The following is a 20,431-nucleotide window of genomic DNA, read 5'->3' as shown; positions in this document are numbered from 1 at the left end:
ATATCAGATGACACTAACTTTAGACTCTGAAGAGTTGTAAAGGACAAAGATGGGGGCCCGGAGAGATAGCACAGCGGCGTTTGCCTTGCAAGCAGCCAATCCAGGACCAAAGGTGGTTGGTTCGAATCCCGGTGTCCCATATGGTCCCCTGTGCCTGCCAGGAGCTATTTCTGAGCAGACAGCCAGGAGTAACCCCTGAGCACTGCCGGGTATGGCCCAAAAACCAAAAAAAAAAAAAAGGACAAAGATGGACATTTCATAATAATCAAGGGATATGTACAACAGGAAGAAATCACACCACTAAACATGAGAGACCAGCAAAATATTTAATACAATTATTGACAAATTTAAAAGAAGGTGTCATTAGTAACACAATAATTGTGGAAGACCTCAACACTGCCCTGTTACCACTTGATATGTCAACCAGACTGAAACCAAACAAAAATATATTAGCTCTGAAAAGAGACATGGAAGAAAGTGGCCTAGTATGTATATGTATATGTATATGTATATGTATATGTATATGTATATGTATGTATATATATATACACACACATCCCCAGAAAACTGGATACACAATCTTCTCCAATGTACATGGGGCATACTACAGGATAGACCACATGCTGGCCCATAAAACATATCTCCATAAAGTCAAGAGGATAGAAATTGTACAAACTATCTTCACTCACCACAAGGCAATGAAATTATATGTTAACTACAAAGAAACACAGAAGAAAAATTTAAACACCTGAATACTAAACAGTTCACTACTGAACAACCCAGAGGGTCAAAAATCAAAAAGGAAATCAAATCATTCCTGGAAACAAATGGCAATGAAGACACAAACTGTTCAAAATTTATGGGACACAACAAAAGCAGTACTAAGAGGAAAATTTATAGCCTTGCAAGCACACATCAGAAAGGAAGAAGGGACCTATATAAAAAGCTTAACGACACAGATTTTAAAACTAGAAAATGATCAACAAAATCAACCAAAAATAGGTAGGCAGAAGGAAATACTAAAGCTTAGAGCAGAAATCAATTAAGTGGCAATCGATAAAACAATCCAAAAGATCAATGAAAGCAAGAGTTAGTTCTTTGAAAAAATAAACAAGATTGATAAACCACTGGCAAAAATCACAAAGAAAATGAGAGAGAGAAACTTGATAAACCAGATTAGAAATAAAAAGGGGATGGGGCCAGAGAGATAGCATGGAGGTAAGGCGTTTGCCTTTCATGCAGAAGGTCATCGGTTCAAATCCCGGCGTCCCATGTGGTCCCCCGTGCCTGCCAGGAGCAATTTCTGAGCATGAAGCCAGGAGTAACCCCTGAGCACTGCCGGGTGTGACCCAAAAACCACAAAAAAAAAAGAAATAAAAAGGGGGCAATCACTACAGATACTGCAGAGATTCAAAGTGTAATCATAGGCTACTTTGAGAAACTCTGCCAGGAAAAATGAGAAACTGCAAGAAACAAATAAATTCTTAGACTCATAACATTCCATGGTTGAATCAGGATGATGTAGCATATCTAAACACCCTCATCACTATTGAGGAAATTAAAACAGTAATCAAATGTCTTCTCCAAAACAACAGCCCAGGACCAGATGGATTCACTAATGAATTCTTTCCAACTTTTCAAGAGAAACTGCTACCAATCTTTGTCAGGCTCTTTCATGAAACTGAAGAAACAAGAACACTTCTAAATAGTTTTTATGAAGCCCAAATCACCAAACCAGACAGAGATAATGCCAAAAAAAGAAAATTACAGACCAATATCTCTGATGGATGCAAAGATTCTCAACAAATTTCTGGCAAACAGGATCCAATGCCTCATCAAGAAGGTCATTCACCGTGATCAAGTAGGTTTCATCCCAGGAATGCAAGGATGGTTTAACAGCCGAAAATCAATCAACATAATACACAATATCAACAAGAAAAAACATATTATCATATCAATAGATGCAGAGAGAATATAACATTCCTCATAATTTATAATCAGAGATATTTAAATCAAGACAATAGTGCAAATCACCTTACACCAGTAAGAATAGCACACTTCAAAAATGGAGATCGTGAAAAGTAACTCATCCACTGTTGGTTCTAACCTGATTCAAACCCTGTGGAAAAAAATATGGACATTTCTCAGAGAATTGAAAATAGAGCTACTATATGACCTAGCATTCCAATTGTGTCTTTACCTCCAGGGAAAAATAATTTCATTCAAAAGTAAATATGCACTATTGCAGCACTCAGAACAATAACATGAATTTAGCCTAAGTGTCCAGCAACAAATGAAAAATTAATGAAAATATAGTATGTCAACACATACTATGCAGGTGCAAACAATGATTAAATGCATTTTGTTGCAACCTACATGGAATTAGAAGATATGTCAAGTGAATCTGAATAAGGACAAATAGCAGGTCATCTCAGTAATATGAGGTATGCAGAAGAATAACAGGAAAGGAATGCATAGTTTCAAATTTGGTGTAGCTCTATCCTGATGCAAGAAAAGTGGACAGGAAAATGAAAAAAACCTAAGAGGCTAATAAGGATGGGATATTACAGAGGTAAGGCCAGGGGCCTTAAGCACATCACTATGGTAGAGATTAGATATGTAATATATATGTATATATTTAAACCACAAAGCCAATAATTATGTAATTATGAAATCTAAACCACAACAATCAAATTTTAAAACGTGCCTGTCTGGGGCCCTTCAGAGGGGGCTGGGGGCAAGTCCCCTGACCTGCTGAGGCTCTGGAGGCTACACACATATATATCCACCCTACAACTGCCACCAAACCAATGGCTCACTTTAACCACTTGTCCACTCATATCTACAGAGACTCCTAGCCACCAAACACCCCAGATATGCCAATTTTGTGTCTGACACCTCCAGGGAGCTTTAGAGCCTGCGTAGGCTATCTCCCCTCATGCCTCTGTACTTCTAGAAGCCCCTGGCAGCTACATCCACAAGCAAGAGCCTTCTGCCATTTATGTACAATCAGTCAATGCAATAGACTCATGTAACTCTTGAAAGAGGCTAACTAGCAGGAAAAACTCATGGACTTCACAGCTGATAGCACTGGAGCCTTTCAGAGGTCTCCTATGAACCACAGCTGTTGTCATATGAACTCATCATCCCGTGCTGCAGATCATCAAATTTGCAGACTGTGCAGTTTCTCTTATGTAGTGGTGTGACTTACCCATAATTTTACTTCTGATTTCTCAGTAGGAATACACAAAATAGTAAGTAAATTATTCCTACATGCCAAAGGGCAGGCTTCAGGGAAGTTGGGAAACTGATGATCAGGGTGGAGGGAATGTTACATTGGTGATGGAATACTGAATGCCAGAAATAACTGTATTATGAATAACTCTGTAAACCAGTGTCTAAAATAAAGAAATTTAATTAAAAAATAAGATATAACCATAGGATCTTAATAATTCAATGGATTCTTAGTTGTACAGGTATATAAATAAGACATATATCAGATATGATTGCTTGACTGTATATTACTTTGTTCTTTGTGCTTTTCGGTTTCTTATTCTACACATTAATTTTTTGCAAATGCTAATGTTAAAGGCCAAAAAGAACAAAAAATAACTTGGATAATAAATTCAAATATAAACCTATCAACATAAATTGGTTGTATTAATTGATACATCAAGTAAAAAAGTGATTACCAAAGACCACAGTGGTAGAGATGGAGAAATATTTGCCCAATGTTACAAATTTTTGGCTACTATTAAATTAGGTCCTCAGATATAATGTAAAGCATAGTGGAAAATAGTTAAAACTGCACTCTATTTTGAATTTGAGGAGAATTCTAAAAATTTTTCACAAATATCCTCCAAAAAACCATATTTGATGATGATTTGATAATTATGTTCATTTTGTTAATCACAAAATATATCAAATTATCACATTGTGGGCTCGGAGAGATAGCACAGCGGCGTTTGCCTTGCAAGCAGCTGATCCAGGACCTAAGGTGGTTGGTTCAAATCCCGGTGTCCCATATGGTCCCCTGTGCCTGCCAGGAGCTATTTCTGAGCAGACAACCAGGAGTAACCCCTGAGCACCACCGGGTGTGGCCCAAAAACAAAAGAAAAAAATTATCACATTTTATACTTAAATGTAAACTATTTTTTTAGGTTTTTGGACCATACCCAGTGGCACTCAGTGGTTACTCCTGGCTCTGTGCTCAGAAATTGCTCCTGGGGCTGGAGAGATAGCATGGAGATAAGGCATCTGCCTTGCATGCAGAAGGTCATGGTTCGAATCCCGGCATCCCATATGGTCTCCCGAGCCTGCCAGGAGTGATTTCTGAGCGTAGAGCCAGGAGTAACTCCTGACTGCTGCCCAAACCCCCCCCAAAGAAAAAGAAATCATTCCTGGCAGGCTTGGGGAAACTTTACGGGATGCCAGGGATTGAACCTGGGTCTGTCCCAGGTCGTCTGCATGCAAGGCAAACGGCCTACCATTGTGCTATGCCTCCAGTTACGTAAACAATTTTTAAGGTTTGATTTTATTTTAATTTATGTAAGGTATTCATAATATAATATATGTAATAATAGTATTAAACTATATGATACTGATATACAGACTTATTGCATCCTACCACCTACCTACCAAGGTACCCACAATTACTTACCACTTAATTACCCGTAACCCCTTCCTGTTCTACCTGATGTCAAGTTTGAAATTCAGGAAATGGTTTGTCACTCTCTAATAATTAAATGTAGACAATTTTCATTGTTAATTATGTTTTCATTAAAAATAAAAAAAAATAAAATGTGCCAGTTAAGTAGGCTATTGGGGGGTAGGAGGGAACATGGTTCTATTAATTGGTGCTAGAACATTGTATGTCTGAAAATCAGTTAAGAATAATTTCGGAGAGATAGCACAGCGACGTTTGCCTTGCAAGCAGCCAAAAAGGTGGTTGGTTCGAATCCCAGTGTCCCATATGGTCCCCCGTGCATGCCAGGAGTAATCCCTGAGCATCGCCGGGTGTGGTCCAAAAACAAAACAAAACAAAAAAAAAGAATACCTAATTTGATGTGATTTAATACTTAATAAGACAACTTGAAAAATAGTAACTTCAACAATTTTACTTCACTTCAGATGAGAATGAAGTAAATGAAGTCTGGTTATTGGGGTGTGTATGTATGTGTGTGGTCATATGTCATAATATTTTTCACCTAATTTTTAATTACAAGAAAACTGGTTTGTGCATCTTCTCATTTAAGCAGTTTGATGGCAGAACTTTGCATGAAAATAAAAATTATGATAATAGGGGCAATATGGAAATTAATGACTAAATTACTCCTTCACCTTTTGAGAACTTCGTTGTGATTTCATTTGTACTTTAATAGAAAAATTAAATGTTTCTATTAAAGTATGAAAGTTAACAATAAACACATAAAATAGTAAAAAGTCTAAATTTACGAACCTTCTTTTTAGATTGTTTAGGTTTCCTTTGCCGTTCTTCTAGTGGCTTCAAATTCTCCTCCTCAGAACTGCTGAATATTTTCCTTGTTGCTCTTCTGGTTTGTCGTTTTGGTGGCTGCAAATTTATCCCAGCATCTGCTGTCCAATCAGAATATTCACTTGATGAATCACTGTAAATAAATCAAACTAATGAATAAGTTGAGGGAAGGATAATCTGTGGCACATAATTGAAATATAATAATTTTATGTGGGTCTGGAGAAAGTACAGTTGGTAAAGCATTTGATTTTCATGTAGCTGGCCTAGGTTTGATCTCTGCATGTGATCACCTTAGCCCACAGAAGGAATTTCTAAGCCCAGAGCTAGGAAAAAGCCCTATTACCAATGGTTGTATGCCAAAAATTTTGCAGTTTTTATTTAAGGCATTGTGATTTATAAAGTTAATCACAGTTGAGTTTTAGACATACTGTTTTTCAACACAAGAACACCACAATGTCAACCTCCCTCCACCAAAGTTTTTAGAGTCCATCCCATGTCACCACGTCCCAGTTCAGCATGCCACCATCACAGGTTCCTTAATGTTTGGTTGTTGAAGGTCTCATGATTTCATTATTATTGACTCTGTGGCTTGAATATTTAGTTTTGTCCTTTCTTAACACCACCAAAGCAACTAAGTCCTCTTGGACTCTATGCCCCATTATTTCACACCTGTCTTTCTCCTCCTTTACTTATTTTCTTTCCTTCTCATTATACTTAAGGTCTAGAATGTTCTAGACAACCCCCATTTAAACCATTGCTTTCATTTATATGTAGTTATTCTAAATACCACATATAAGTGATATCATCCTGTATATATCCTTCTCTGGCTTACTTCATTTAACATATCTGATAGGCTCATCTAGATTGCAGTGAATTGCATGACTGCATCATTCCTGTGTACCAAATCTTCATAATCCACCCATCTGTTGTTGAACATTTAGGCTGAATCCAATTCTTACCTATTGTACTGAGTGCTACGATGAATAGCAGTGTGCATACACCCTTTAGGATAAATAATTTTTCTATCCTGGGGATAGATACCCAAAAGTTGAATTTCTGGGTCATATGGTATCTTGATTCTGAATTTACTGAGAACCTGCCATATTTTTTTTCCATAGGGGTTGGACCAGAGAGAATTCCCACCATTCCCACCAGCAGTGAATGAGAATTTCTTTTTTCACCACATCCCCAGCAACACAGATTGTTCCCATTTTTTTTTTTTTTGGTTTTTAGGCCACACCTGGTGATGCTCAGGGGTTACTCCTGGCTATGCGCTCAGAAATTCCTCCTGACTTGGTAGACCATATGGGACATCAGGGGATCGAACCGTGGTCGTCCTAGGTTAGCCACATGCAAGGCAAACATACACCTCACTTCTTATGCCACCGCTCCGGCCCCTGTTCCCATATTTTTGACATGTGCCATCCTCACTGGTGTAAGCAGATATCTCATTGTTGCTTGAATTCGATTTCCCAAATAATAAGTGATGATATACATTTTTTTCATGTGCCTATTGGCCATCTGTTGGTCTTTCTTAGAGAAGTGTCTGTTCATTTCTTTGCCTCATTTTGATAGGGTTTCTAGATTTTATAGAGTTAATCTTTGTGAGTATCTTATATTTCCTAAATATACCTTTTATCTGCTATATTGAGTAAAAATATTTTCTCCCACTAAACTATCTGTATTTTAATTTTAGCCCATGTTTCTTTTGCCATACAGAAACATTTTAGTTTGACATAGTCCCATTTACTCAGATTTGATTTTGTAGCCATTGTCATTGGCATCACATTGTTGAAGACTCCTTTGAGTTTTAGATCTTGGAGTGCTCTGCCTATGTTCTGCTCAATATGAGTTCAGGTCTGACCTCAATTGACTTTTTGTAAAATATGTGAGATATGGATCCAGGTTTAATTTCTTACACCTGGGACCCAATTGTCCCAACACCATTTGTTGAAGAGGCTGTCTTTATTCGATTTCATGTTCTCGATTCCTTTGTCAAAAATTTAGTTTACCATGTATTTGGAGGTTTGGCATTGTTATTCTATTCTGACCCATTGGCCTAAAAGTCTGTTTTGGTTTCTATACAGTTGATAACACAACTTCAAGTTAGGTAATAAGATACCTCCCATTTTCTTGTTTTCGTTTTTTTTTTTAAGTATGATTTTGGCTAGCTGGGGTCTTTTGTGGTTGAAGACAAACTTTATAATTTACTGTTAAGTCCTTGAAATGTTGACTGAATTTTAATATGGACAGCATTAAATCTACATAGTAGTTTAGGTAAGATGGTCATTTTGATAACATTGATTCTTCCAATCCATGAGCATGAAATGTTTTTCCATTTCCTTAGGTCTTCAATTATTTCCTCAAGTGTTTTGACATTTTCATGGTATAGCTTTCTCACCTCTTTTGTTAAGTTGATTCCTAGATACCTGATTGATTTTGATCTGAATCATTATTTATATAAATGAATGTAACCAATATTTGTGTATTGACTTCGTAGCTGGCCAATTTGCGGTACTGATTCCTTTATCTAACAGGAGAATTTCTGAGCAGAGTCATGAGAAAGACCTGAGTGCCAATGGGTGTAGGCCAAACATTTTTTAAATGTAAATGAACGTTACAAAAGATATATTAAAATTTTTGTTCTAGTCTAAAAAAATACCAACACAGAATGTTATTACATTTAAGTTACTTAATGAAATGACTTTAGGTAAAAATGCACAGCTTAGTCTTTAACAGGGTTTATAATTCATAGTCCATAACAAAATTACAAATTTCTTTGAATAAAAATGTTCCTTAGCTATAGCAATATTAAATGTTAAGTATTGAAATAAAATAGCTGGCTAAGATATAGAACCTTGCATTTACAAATGATTTTACTTTACATATGAGGTAACATGCACACAGTGACATGAAAAAAAACTGATACTACTTAAAGAATCAGGATAAAGCAAGTGATCTCTCGACTTCTCATTCACTGCACTCTATTATAAAATACAATTTTAATTCTGGTTTTACCAAATTTCTTTTAAGAATGCAGTTTACTATTAAAATTAAAATAATTTTAGGGTGGCTCCATAGTGCAATGGATAGCTCGTTGGACTTCTAAAATTAAAATAATTTTGTCCAAATCAAAATGATAAAAAGGACCTGGATGGGGGTCTGAAAAAAATAGTACAGTGAACACAGCAATGTTCTTTCATATGTGGCCCTAGGTTCAATTACTGGCATCCCAAAAGATTCCCCGAGCCCCACCAGGAGTGATTTGAGCACAGAACCAGAAGAAATTCCTGAGCACCTCCAGGTGTGATCCAAAGCAAAAACAAGTAAAATCACCTGGAGGAACTTTCGCTTTGCCATTCAATAACAGGATCCTCTACAGAAGCATCACTTGTGCCAACTGTTTCATCTTCCTGCAATAAAAGTCAACAATTAAAATATATGGCTATTATAAATGAGTATATTGTTAGTAGTACACACTATCAGCTGATTATTCTATATTCTCAAAAAAACCTAGTTAAATGGATATGATTATTTTAGTTACTTTATTCAAATATGTAACTCACAAGTATGTCTATTAAGTATTTTAAAATTTTGTTTTTTCTCTAATTAATGAGATTTATATTTTTTATTTCAAAGACAGAAACAAAACTTATTGAAATTTTAAATATATATACCCCTGTTAAGTATTAAAAGGATTATTATCAGAATATTCATATGCATCTACCAAGTTAATATATTTTCTATAAAAATATTTTTGTTATTTGAAAATTTAAATATAACAGAACCAAGTAGTGGAATATTTTATGCCTGAAACTAAAATTATAAAAATATTTTAATTCACAGTAATTCAATAATTAAATTAAAGATAAGGCTAGAATGATCGTACAGTGGTATTGTGCTTGCCTAGCATGCAGCTGCCTAGATTTGATCTCCAGTATTCGTATAGTTTTACGAGACCCCCCCAGGAGTGATCCCTGAGTGTAAAGCCAGGAAGAATCCCTGAGCACCACCAGGAAAAAACAAAAATCAAAAAAACATAAAACAAACACAAAACAAAAAGGAAAAGGAAAAGATAATCTTTGGGTATGAAATCTCCAGTTTATACTACCAATAATTGGCTACACTTTTTTTTTACCTATACCCTTACTAAATGGTTAACATCTTAGATTATTTTTAATTTTGATGAAAATTATCTTAATTATGAGTAATATATTTAGTATACATTTAAACCAAACCCCCTTTATTTTTAGATCAAGATTTTGATAGGTGAATAAAAAACGGAGGGCAACATTTTAAGTATGTTTAAGAGCTGCCATTAGTGGGAGAATGGGGTTATTACACAGAGTGAACATTAAAAAAAACCTCATTATATTTTTCTCAACCAAACTCCATGTTTTTGTAAACTTTATCTAATCCATTTCTTATTTTCATTATTTTAAAAATTAGATCACTGTGAGAAACAGTGAAAAAGTAGTTGATAGCTGATTTTCAGTCAGACAATGTTTCAACACCCATCCCTTCACCAGTGTTTATTTCCGTAACCATTTCTTCAGTTTCCTTCCCATTCCCCTGCCTGCAGCCTAACTTTATATCTGACAGTTTTCTTTTCTCTTTCTTTCCCCCCTTTTTCCTTTTAAGTACTATGGTTTATAATACTCTTACTGACCGGCATTTTTCTTATTATTAAGAGAACAAAAGGAAAGGACTAAAGAGAGGAACCTGAATAAATTAATTACTCTTAATAGTCCATGTTCCTTTTAATATGAATTACTATCACTATTACTATCATTACACCACCTCAAAATCCAGAAAATAAAATTTGCATATTCTGCTGATTAGAGGCCCAATCAGTTCTGGAACTGGAACTAGTTAGTATTGTTTATATCCACTTTGTTCCATTAATAAACAAATTTCATTTTTTCACTGTCCAAAAACCAAACTTTGAGATAATAATCTAGGCACAAACCAAAAAAGATATTTAAAGGAATTCAATGTAGCATCCATATTTTCCTAACTAGTAACTTATTAATGAATACATTTTATCAGGAAAGTTAAAATAATGTATAAAGTTTAGGAGTAAACCTAAATTGATGAGAATAAATAAATGAGAATAAATAGAAAATAAATATTAGCAATACCTTACCTCTGAGGAGCTATCTAAGTCATCCTGTGCACCTGAATTTTGATTTGATAGTTGTGAATTATGCTCTCTATTGGAGCGTGTTTGGTAAGTATGGCGTTGGCGTTGTGTCCTTCGTAAAGATCTCCCATAGCTAGGCGGGTGATCATTCTATGAAAGAGAAGTAAAATAGATTTAGAAAGTCTGAGATTCAGTGAATACACACTAAGGAGTATATACAAAAAGAAAATCACTTGAAATGGACTGGAGTTGGAGGGCAAGTATTGGATAGGAACAAATCCCTAAAAGAAAAGCTAATATATAACTACTATTTAACCCAAATTCTATTATTGATTTCTTTCCTACACTGAAAATTCTGTGACCATATTTAAAGACAAGTAAAGAATGAGATATACAATTTTTTAGTCAGAATACTATATTCATAATATATTCACAGGATGAAATAAGATATCTGTATAATATCTATATATAATTCTCAAGATAATAAAGTTTCAGTTCTATAAAAGAACATATTTAGTAAACTGGTAAAAATGATGTTCTTTAAGTGGGAGCCCTCCCAAGAAACAATAGTCAACCAGATCAAACAGTTCAATATTTCACAGTACTACAGACCACTAGTATTACCTCAGCAGTGCTTGAGGGTCATCAGGGATTCAACTTAACTAAAGAGGTGAAAAATCTATACAAAGAAAACTACAAACACTGCTTCAAGAAGTAAAATAGGACAGAAGGAAATGGAAACATACACCATGCTCATAGATTAACACCATTAAAATGGTAATACTTCATAAAGCAGTGTACAGATTTACTGCAAACCCTACAAAATACCCATGTCATGGGGACCTGACTTAGACCGCATGTGATCGAACATCGACCATCCAACCATGAACCCCGGATCCCAAACTTAGAACTTTCACAGTTCGCTGCAGCAGCACCAGAAATTAAATTCTCTCAGGGGACTCTCTAATACTGCTCTGGTACCAACTTGCTCAGGGTAGATTTATACAACATCCTGTAGACAATGAAACAGCAACAACTTGATCTAAGGGCAGGTTGTCCTACCTCATCACCCAAATGTGAGATGAAATAAGAAGACACTTCGTCCTTTAATCTGTGCAAAACCAAGATCACTAAATACAGAAGACTGACTACAACAACAGTGACTGAGCAGAACATCTGGAACCAGAAAGATTCTATCTTAGAGGTCCTCCTAGGGTCTGTGCAAAACCCAAGACCTCCTCTGAGGGACTCTCAAGTAGGGCTCTAGCCCAGTCTGATCTCCACCTGAAACTATGCTCAGGAGTTGCAGGAGATCATCGATACCTCCACTGCATCACTGGCTGCCCTCCAACAACAGATCACCTCCATAGCTGGGGTGGTCCTGTAAAACAGGAGAGCCCTGAACCTGATAACAGCAGACAAAGGGGAACATGTGTTTTTGAAGAAATGATGTAGCTATTATGTCAATGAGTTTGCAATTATAGAAAATAGCATCAACAAATTAATCAATATTTGAAACAAGCTTAGAAATTGATTTGTCAATCAGGGCCCCCACTCATTGTTTTCTAACAAGTTACCCCCTGGGCTTACTATATTCTTTCGCCAATTGTTCTGATTTGCTTCCTGTCACTTACAGTTCCCTGTGCATCAGGAGTTTTGCCAATAGCTACTTAAGGGAAATGACCCATGTGATAGTGCATCAGTTTTCTGTCCATAGGTATGAGTACTTCATTCTCCAAATGCCTGAGCATTTTATTACCTCCTCAATATAATAAAAAAGGGGTAGATATTGCCAGGGGAATTCAAAGAGGCTTGGATCCCACTGAGATTGCCACTCTAGTAGGGCTGTTGCACACAGCCCTTGAAAAGAGGCACCCTGTAGGCTAAGGTGTTTCCCCTACTGGGGATGATGGATATGAGCGCCTGTTAGAGCAAACACCTGAAATGTCACAATGGAGGTCACCTCCTGTGCTTCCCCTGGTCACGTAGGTCACATTGCCTCTAGTGACATAGGTCATGTTGCCCCAGTCACAAAGTCATGTTCACAGACCTGACATGCTGCAAGTACACCTGCAAGCAAGGACCTTCCACTTCCTTTGTTCAGTCTTCCCATACAGGGAAATCCTGATGGCTTTATAAGTTTTTAAATAGTCTTGTCCCTTTGGTAACAAAGAGTTGTCTCACTGCAGTCACTCCCAGAGGTTTTATTCTCTACACACTCCATCCTCTGCTTTCTGCCCCACCCTAAGCCGACTTGCGTGAGGTCACCCAGGATCAAACATCACCAAGCATCAACTATGTTACTCATTTGTGGGATATAAGAAAAAGAAAAGATAATATTGCAGGGACCAGAGTGGTAGCACAGTGGTAGGGTGTTTGCTTTGCACACAGCTGACCCAGGATAGACTCAAGTTCTATCCCCCAAGCCAGGAGCGATTTCTGAATGCAGAGCCAGGAATAACCCCTGAATACTGCTTTGATGTCGCCCATAAACAAAATTAAAAATAAGATAATATTGCAATCATATCCAGAGACAATAGAATAGAGATGAGGGTCAAGAGGACCAGCCAATGGTTGGAAGCTTGCCATAACATAGTTGAAACTGATCACTCTGGATAAAAAAGGGGTGCTGAAAGGGGATAAAGTGATATGAAAGGTATTCTTCATTAACAATAGTTCAAATTACAGTGTCAAAAAGAACACACAGAGAGAGAGAGAAATAAAATGCCTGCCCCTAAAGCAGGAGGGAGGTGGGTGAGAGTGGGAGGGAAATTGGGCCATTGTTGTCAGGAAAAGTGCAGTACTGAAATGTGGTGTACATTCTGTGACATTCTGTGACAGAAACTCAACCATGAACAATTTTGGAATTATGGTGCTTATATAAAGTAATTATAAAATAAATTATCGCTCAAAAGAAGAAAAGTATTTCAAATTTGGGGTACAATACTTAAATTTTTTAATAAAATAAAACCACTCTAGACTTTTCCTCTTATATATTTCTTTGCCAGTTATTTTTAAATCTAAGAGTTTATTTTTTCAAACTATTATTTCTTGATAATAATAATAATTCAATTCATTAATGTGTTCAATTTCAAAGTACCTAATAGAAATGGGCTTTTTTATTTTCTGGTCAGAAATTTCTACCAGAAGACAGTCCTCCTAATAAGTATATTATTTGTTCCTGTGAGACAAAGAAGTTCAGTAATGGGTCTAGGAAAGATGGCCTAGGTCCTCTATAAAAAAACCTCTTTGTATAGAAAGTGAGAGTATAAAAAGTTATGTTTTTCAAAACATATTGATTCTGCTACAAGTACTCATTTATAGTGTGAAAGCAGCTCATAGCTGCTTTCTTTACAGGAAATGGATAAGTGAATACCTGTGGCAATGCTTTAATGAAACTGCTAATACAACTAGGCAACTGAGTAAATTTAGCACATGAGCAGTGGTAGGTAATCAATCTTTGACATAGGGTATGTGAGTATTTGTTTCATGTTTTGATTAATGATCAAGCAGCAATTTATATTTTAACTTTTACTGTAAGAATATGCTATTTTAATACAAATATCTGATACCTACAACATCAACAATTCTTAAACTGGGGGGTCAGCCCTAACTATATATGATTTTAACAGTAATAGTAAACCAAACTGCCAATTTGTGGTTAAAGGTAAAGAAAGAGGCTGGAGGGATAACACAGAGGCAGGGTGTTTGCCTTGCAAGCGGCTGACCCAGGAGAGGTGGTGGTTCGAGTCCCGGCATCCCATATGGTCCCCCATGCCTGCCAGGAGCGATTTCTGAGCAGAGTCAGGAGTAACCTCTGAGTGTTGCTGGGTGTGGTCCCGAAAAACAAAAATAAAATACAATAAAAAGGGACAGAAAGAAATATCCAAACCATAGTAATACAAGTGGACTCAATTGACCCATACTCTTAAATAGTCTAAATTGTTATACCAGTCCTTACAGGCTGGGGGGCAGGTAAAGAGTGGTGGTATGGGATGCACTTGGGGAATATTGGTGGAGGGAGATCAATATTGATGTTGGGATTGGCCCTTATTCATTGTATGTCTGAAATCCAACTATGAAGGACTTTTGTAAATCACAATGGTTTCAATAAAATAAAATAAAAATAAGTAAGTTATATGAATACCATAAAATTTTTTAACATATAGTAACCATTAGTACAAAATCTAGTATTTGCAAAAAGTATATTGCAAACAGTATTCAATTTATTGTGAAACTAAATTTACCCTCAGAGTAGTGTACGATGGCTTTTTCTTCTTTTCAACTGTATAAAGACTGATTTCTGTGTCACCTTTTGATATTCGGCATTCTTCTTGAACCCTAATAAGCAAAGATGAAAATAACAGCAAATAAGCAAAAAAGGGTAAAAGATCAGATACCAAAACACTTTTACATGTAAAATTTGACATTTGAAACATTTTTTCAGATGTATATTCAGTGGTATTAATTATATTTATAATGCTGTCTAACTATGACCACTATTTAAAAATACTTTTATTATTCCAAATAAATATAACTATTAAGAAATAATTTCCCACTTCTTCCTCCAAAGAACTATATATTTCAATAAATCTGCCTATTATCAATAGTTAGTACAAGTTTAATGATACACTATGCATTTTTGTTTTATTTGACTTATTTTTCGAACATGTTTTCAACATTTATCCAGACATCAGAACTTCACTTCTTTTTATGGCTGGATGATATCCTAATTCATAAACAGACTACAATTTTTTATTCACTCTTTTGTTCACAGAAGAGTCACCTGTGCTATGTACAAATTGTAAATATTTCTGTCATGAACATTACACACAGGGACTGGAGCAATAACACAGTGGTAGGGAGTTTGCCTTGCAGGATGGACAATGGTTCAATTCCCGGCAACTCATATGATCCCCAGAGCCTGCGAGGAGCGATTTCTAAGCACAGAGCCAGAAGTATTCCCTGAGCACTGCCAGGTGTGACCCAAAACCAAAAAAAAAATTACACAGAGTATCTACTGAGTTTCTGTTTTCAATTCTATCTTTAAGATTTGATATACATGTCTGAGAAATCGTGACTGATCTCAACTTGTGGTTGTATGATGCCAGCGTCCATTCCTGTGTCCACACGGGTTTCTGTACAGAGCCCGTCTAGGACCCAGATTAACTGACTGATGCCTCAAAGTGAGCAAAGCTGAAAAGACTCGACCACTCCTGAGCATAGATCAAGAGTAACCACTCAACTTCTCCTGTCTCTGAAGCACAACAGTTTTGGACTTTTCTCTGCTTGCTTCCGCCTAAGACATGATTCTGTGTGGCATTCTTTCCTGATGGCTCCTCTTCCTTGGAAGTGAGTCAACCTACCCACAAAGGGTGGAGACAGAGGAGCGTGGCAGCTCCACTTAGCTTTGCACCGAACACTTCATCTAGCCAATGAGTACCACCACAACATGTAGAAAACCCCACAATACAAGTGTGACAATGGGGAAACAACACAAGGCATAGAGAATGAAGATGGCAACTCTGATGACCTGAAAATGGCAAATCACCTAGTTAGTCTCTCAGATATGGAGTTTAGAGAAGACATATGGAGAATGTTCAAAGAACTTAAAGGAAGCATAGATCGAGTTGAATAGAACATTAATAAGAATCAAGAGGATATGATGGTAGAAATCAGAAAACTTCAAGGTGAAATAACAGGTCAAATACTGGATCTGAAAAACTCAGTAGACGAAGTGAAAAACTCACTAACAGGGTAACAGCAGCTGAGGACAGAATTAGTGAGCTGGAAGATAAGATGCTTAACAACTCCATACAGCAGAAGAAATTGGAAAAAAGACTTAAAGCAAATGATCAGACAATGGAAAAATTACTCAAAGAATGTAAACAGATGAAAATAGAAGTCTTTGATAGGCTCAACAGAAACAAATTAAGAATCATTGGAGTCCCAGAGACCCAGAAAGAAAATCTCCAGGTAGAATCAACAGTCAAGAACACAAGAACATCATTACAGAGAAACTACCAGAGCTAAAGAATACATGTGACCAAATCCTGCATGTCTGAAGAATACCAGCTAAAAGAGACTCCAGGAAAAACACCCCAAAATACATCTTAGTCACAACGACAAATCCTACATCTAGAGATAGAATGCAGAAAGCAGCAAGATCAAAAAGGGAAATTACATTCAAGTGAGCTTCCTTGATATTTACAGCAGACCTATCACAAGAATCATTCAATGTCAGAAGGCAGTGGTGGGAAACAGTGACAAAACTCTATGAACTAAATGCTTCACACCCAGCAAAACTCACTTTCAGGTTTGAAGGAAGTATACATAGCTTCACAGATAAACAACAGCTCAGAAACTTTACAGACTCAAAAACAGCCTTAAAAGAAAAACTGAAAGGTCTACTTTAAGACAAGACTGACCAACAGACACAAAAAACTTCAACACAAAGATGGCATTAAATCCCATGACAATTATCTCTCTCAATGTCAATGGACTAAATGTACTAGTTAAGAGACACAGAAGGGGCTAAATGAATCAAAAAACTGAATCCAACCTTCCACTGCCTACAGGAAACACACCTGAATAGTCAGAACAAACACAAATTTAAAATCAAAGGCTGGAGGAAATTATCCTAGTAAACAACACCCATGAAAAATCTGGAGTGGCCATACTAATATCAAATGACACAAAGTTTACACTCAGAAAAGTTGTAAGGGACAAAGATGGACATTTTGTACTAATCAAGGAATATGTACAGAAGGAAGAAATTACACTTTTAAACATATATGCACCCAATAAGGGACCGGCAAAGTATTTAATACAATTGTTGACAAATCTGAAAAAGGATATCAATAGTAACACAATAATTGTGGAGACATCAACACTGTACAAATGAAACTCAACTACCAACAACTTTTTAACTCTGTATTTTATGGTTATTCAATAATAACATATTTTGAAAAGATTTGAATAAAAATCATCCCAAATTGTTTTTTCTTTTTCTTCTTTTTTTTTTTTGTGTGGGGGGCAAGAGGAAGTTGGGGAGAAAGAGAGAAAAACCAAGAGAGTAGGGAGAGAAAGAAATCATTCAAAATGTTTTATTGTCAGGAATTAGCATTTAGGTGGTTTTGTTGTTTGTTTGTTTGTTTGTTTTGGGGCCTCACCAGTAATGCACAGGGGTTACTCCTTGCTATGTACTCAGAAAATCGCTCCTGGCTTGGGGTACCATATAGGATGCCTGGGATCGAACTGAGGTCCTTCCTGGATCAGCCAAGTGCAAGGCAAATGCCCTACTGCTGCACTATCACTCTGGCTCATCATTTATTTTTATAATAGTTCTCTATCCTTTTATTTTATGCTGTAAAAAATAAAAGGTAACATCAAATTAATTTTATTCTTGCATTTTTTTGTGGTTCCAGGGATCAAAACTAGCGTCTCATACAGGAAAGGTAAATGCTCTACTGCTAAGCAACAGTTCTGGACTAAAAACAAATTAATTTTGTTCCTTGTTGAGTGATTTTTATAAAGGCTAGTTTAAGAAGGTGGCACAAAACAAGATTTTATATGTTCTTCATCCAATCTTCATAGATTTTTCTAAATTTATGTCTTATGTCTAAAAATTATTCAGTCAATATTCTAGTAATTTCTAGTAATTCTAGTAATTTTTCAGGTTTCCAACCCAAGAAAGGGTAAAAATTAATCCTGAAAAAATCTTTTCAACCAATGAAGTCCATTTAAATGTCATTTCTAAATATGCTCCCCCATGCACTGGGAGTCTACCAAATATCTTTTCAACCAATGAAGTCCATTTAAATGTCATTTCTAAATATGCTCTCCCATGCACTGGGAGTCTACCAAATATCTACACTGTTTTTCCAAAATGCTCCAACACCAAGTTAATAGTACTTTCTTCAGTACCACTGTTAATTCTCATCAACACTGATATTTTACTTAATAATATATATTCACATATTCTAACCTAGACTATAAACTCATGGAAAACAGACTATGTTATTCATTTTCAATATACCATACTCTAAACCAGGTTTCCAAACAAACATTACTCAGTAATCATGCTGGAAACCTACCTTCCTTTAAAGGTAACAAAAATAAGTGCGCTCCAATTACTCTAGAGGCTAAAATTTTATCTTTGGATCGGTCAAACAGATATACCACCATCTCAATTAGTATCAATTATAGGTAAGACTGCTCTAAACCATTTAGTACAAAGGTAGGTAAGTAAATTGAACATACCCACAAAATATTTGTCATAGAATAATCAGAATAATATAGAGAAATTAATGTAAAATTCAATGATTAAAAATACTTCTATTTACAGTAATAGTGTATTTTGAGTCACTTACTAAAAGGTAAAGTTCTAAATTTTTTAATATTACCTTTTAACTTACCTACTAACACCATTATTTAGTTCATTAACTACCACTCTTCTACTCCATGCCATGAGATCTCGTTCAGTGGCCATCTGACTTCGAGGAGCATTGTTATGCATTTGTCGAACACCTTCAATTTGACCACTACGTCGGAGTCCAATATTTGAAGAAGATATGTCCATATTTGGATTTCTCAAAGCTATAATTAAAAAATGCACCACATTCAGAGCAAAATATCAAACTTTTACACCCCTGACAATGTCATTCACATTTTGCATTGTATCTCATGTATATTCTATTTTGTGTTTACAGTGTTATGGATAAAGCAAACACTTATATTTTTCATTTCTATAGTTCTTTAAAAAGTATTGTACTTGGGGCCAAAGAGATAGCACATTTGTTTTGCATGTAGCCAACCGAGGACAGACCTGGGTTCGAATCCCAGCATCCCATCTGGCCCCCTAGTCAGGAGTGATTTCTGACCACACAGCAAGGAGTAACCCCTGAGAACAGCCAGGTGTGGGCCAACCCCTCAAATTAAATAAAAAGTATTTTACTTGATTTGGTAGATTAAAATTTTATTATTACTAGCTAAAGAACAGCTTTTTAATCTAAGTTTTAGAATCTAGTGAATTACAAAAATTGAAATGAAATTTCAAAAATTAAAAACAAGTAAAAGAAAAAAATTAGATTATTATAAAAATTTTATTTTTAAGACTGATAAGCAATAAAAATGGAGATAGAGTAAAATCATTTAAGCTTTTTTACAAGTAATGTACAAAGATTTATTTTGTTTTATTTGTAAAGAAAATAAAACAACAACCAAAACATTCAGCTATTATAGTAGGCAATATTATAGTATTAAATGTATTATAATAAGTATTAGAAAAAAGTGGGAAGACCTGGCCTCCAGGATCAAGGCACTGGAAGCCAGCTATCTACCCGGCCCCTCCCTTTGTTCCTCCTCCCTAGTGTAGAGAGGGGGAAGCCTGGAGACCCCTAATGGAGTCCACTTGGAATCCACAGCAGGCCACTGGAGGTGGCACTCAGGCCAGGCCTAGAGTCCAGGGGGAAATAGGGGAACGGCTGGAGGTCTGCCAAGCCTCCCAGCACCACCACCCCCAAGCTAGGGAGAATGCCATCCAGCATGGGGTGTCCCCTAACCCCATTCCTGGGAAGAGCTGGCCTCCAGGATCAAGGCACCGGAAACCATCTAAATTTTAAACTCACAGTAGCTATATTAGTTTTAGGTCAGAGCCCTATGAAGGTATAGGATTTATTGCAGCTTCTCATTTGCTTAAACAAAAGTAAAGTTTGTAAATATATTGCAATTAAAGGAAAGAAAATAGTATGGTAAAAAACATGGCCTATTTTAGTAGTAAATGCTAGATCCTT

At 36.1% G+C, this 20,431-nt stretch overlaps 1 protein-coding gene across 1 annotated transcript in view; it reads right to left on the bottom strand.

Annotated features, from left to right (window-relative positions):
* BRWD3 (bromodomain and WD repeat domain containing 3) overlaps positions 1–20,431 on the bottom strand; it is a 182,680-nt gene that overhangs the window by 48,340 nt on the left and 113,909 nt on the right. Inside the window, exons 19-23 of the mRNA XM_049766589.1 lie at positions 19,055–19,235; positions 14,885–14,978; positions 10,641–10,787; positions 8,831–8,907; positions 5,459–5,627 (exon numbers count right to left, since the gene is read on the bottom strand). Coding sequence (XP_049622546.1) covers positions 5,459–5,627; positions 8,831–8,907; positions 10,641–10,787; positions 14,885–14,978; positions 19,055–19,235 — 668 coding nt within the window. The remainder of the gene's footprint in view (positions 1–5,458; positions 5,628–8,830; positions 8,908–10,640; positions 10,788–14,884; positions 14,979–19,054; positions 19,236–20,431) is intronic.

The sequence above is a fragment of the Suncus etruscus genome, chromosome X (genome assembly GCF_024139225.1).
Source record: "Suncus etruscus isolate mSunEtr1 chromosome X, mSunEtr1.pri.cur, whole genome shotgun sequence".
Taxonomy (NCBI): Eukaryota; Metazoa; Chordata; class Mammalia; order Eulipotyphla; family Soricidae; genus Suncus; species Suncus etruscus.
Note: the sequence above shows the minus strand (reverse complement) of the source record. Positions and strands in the feature narration are given on the sequence as shown.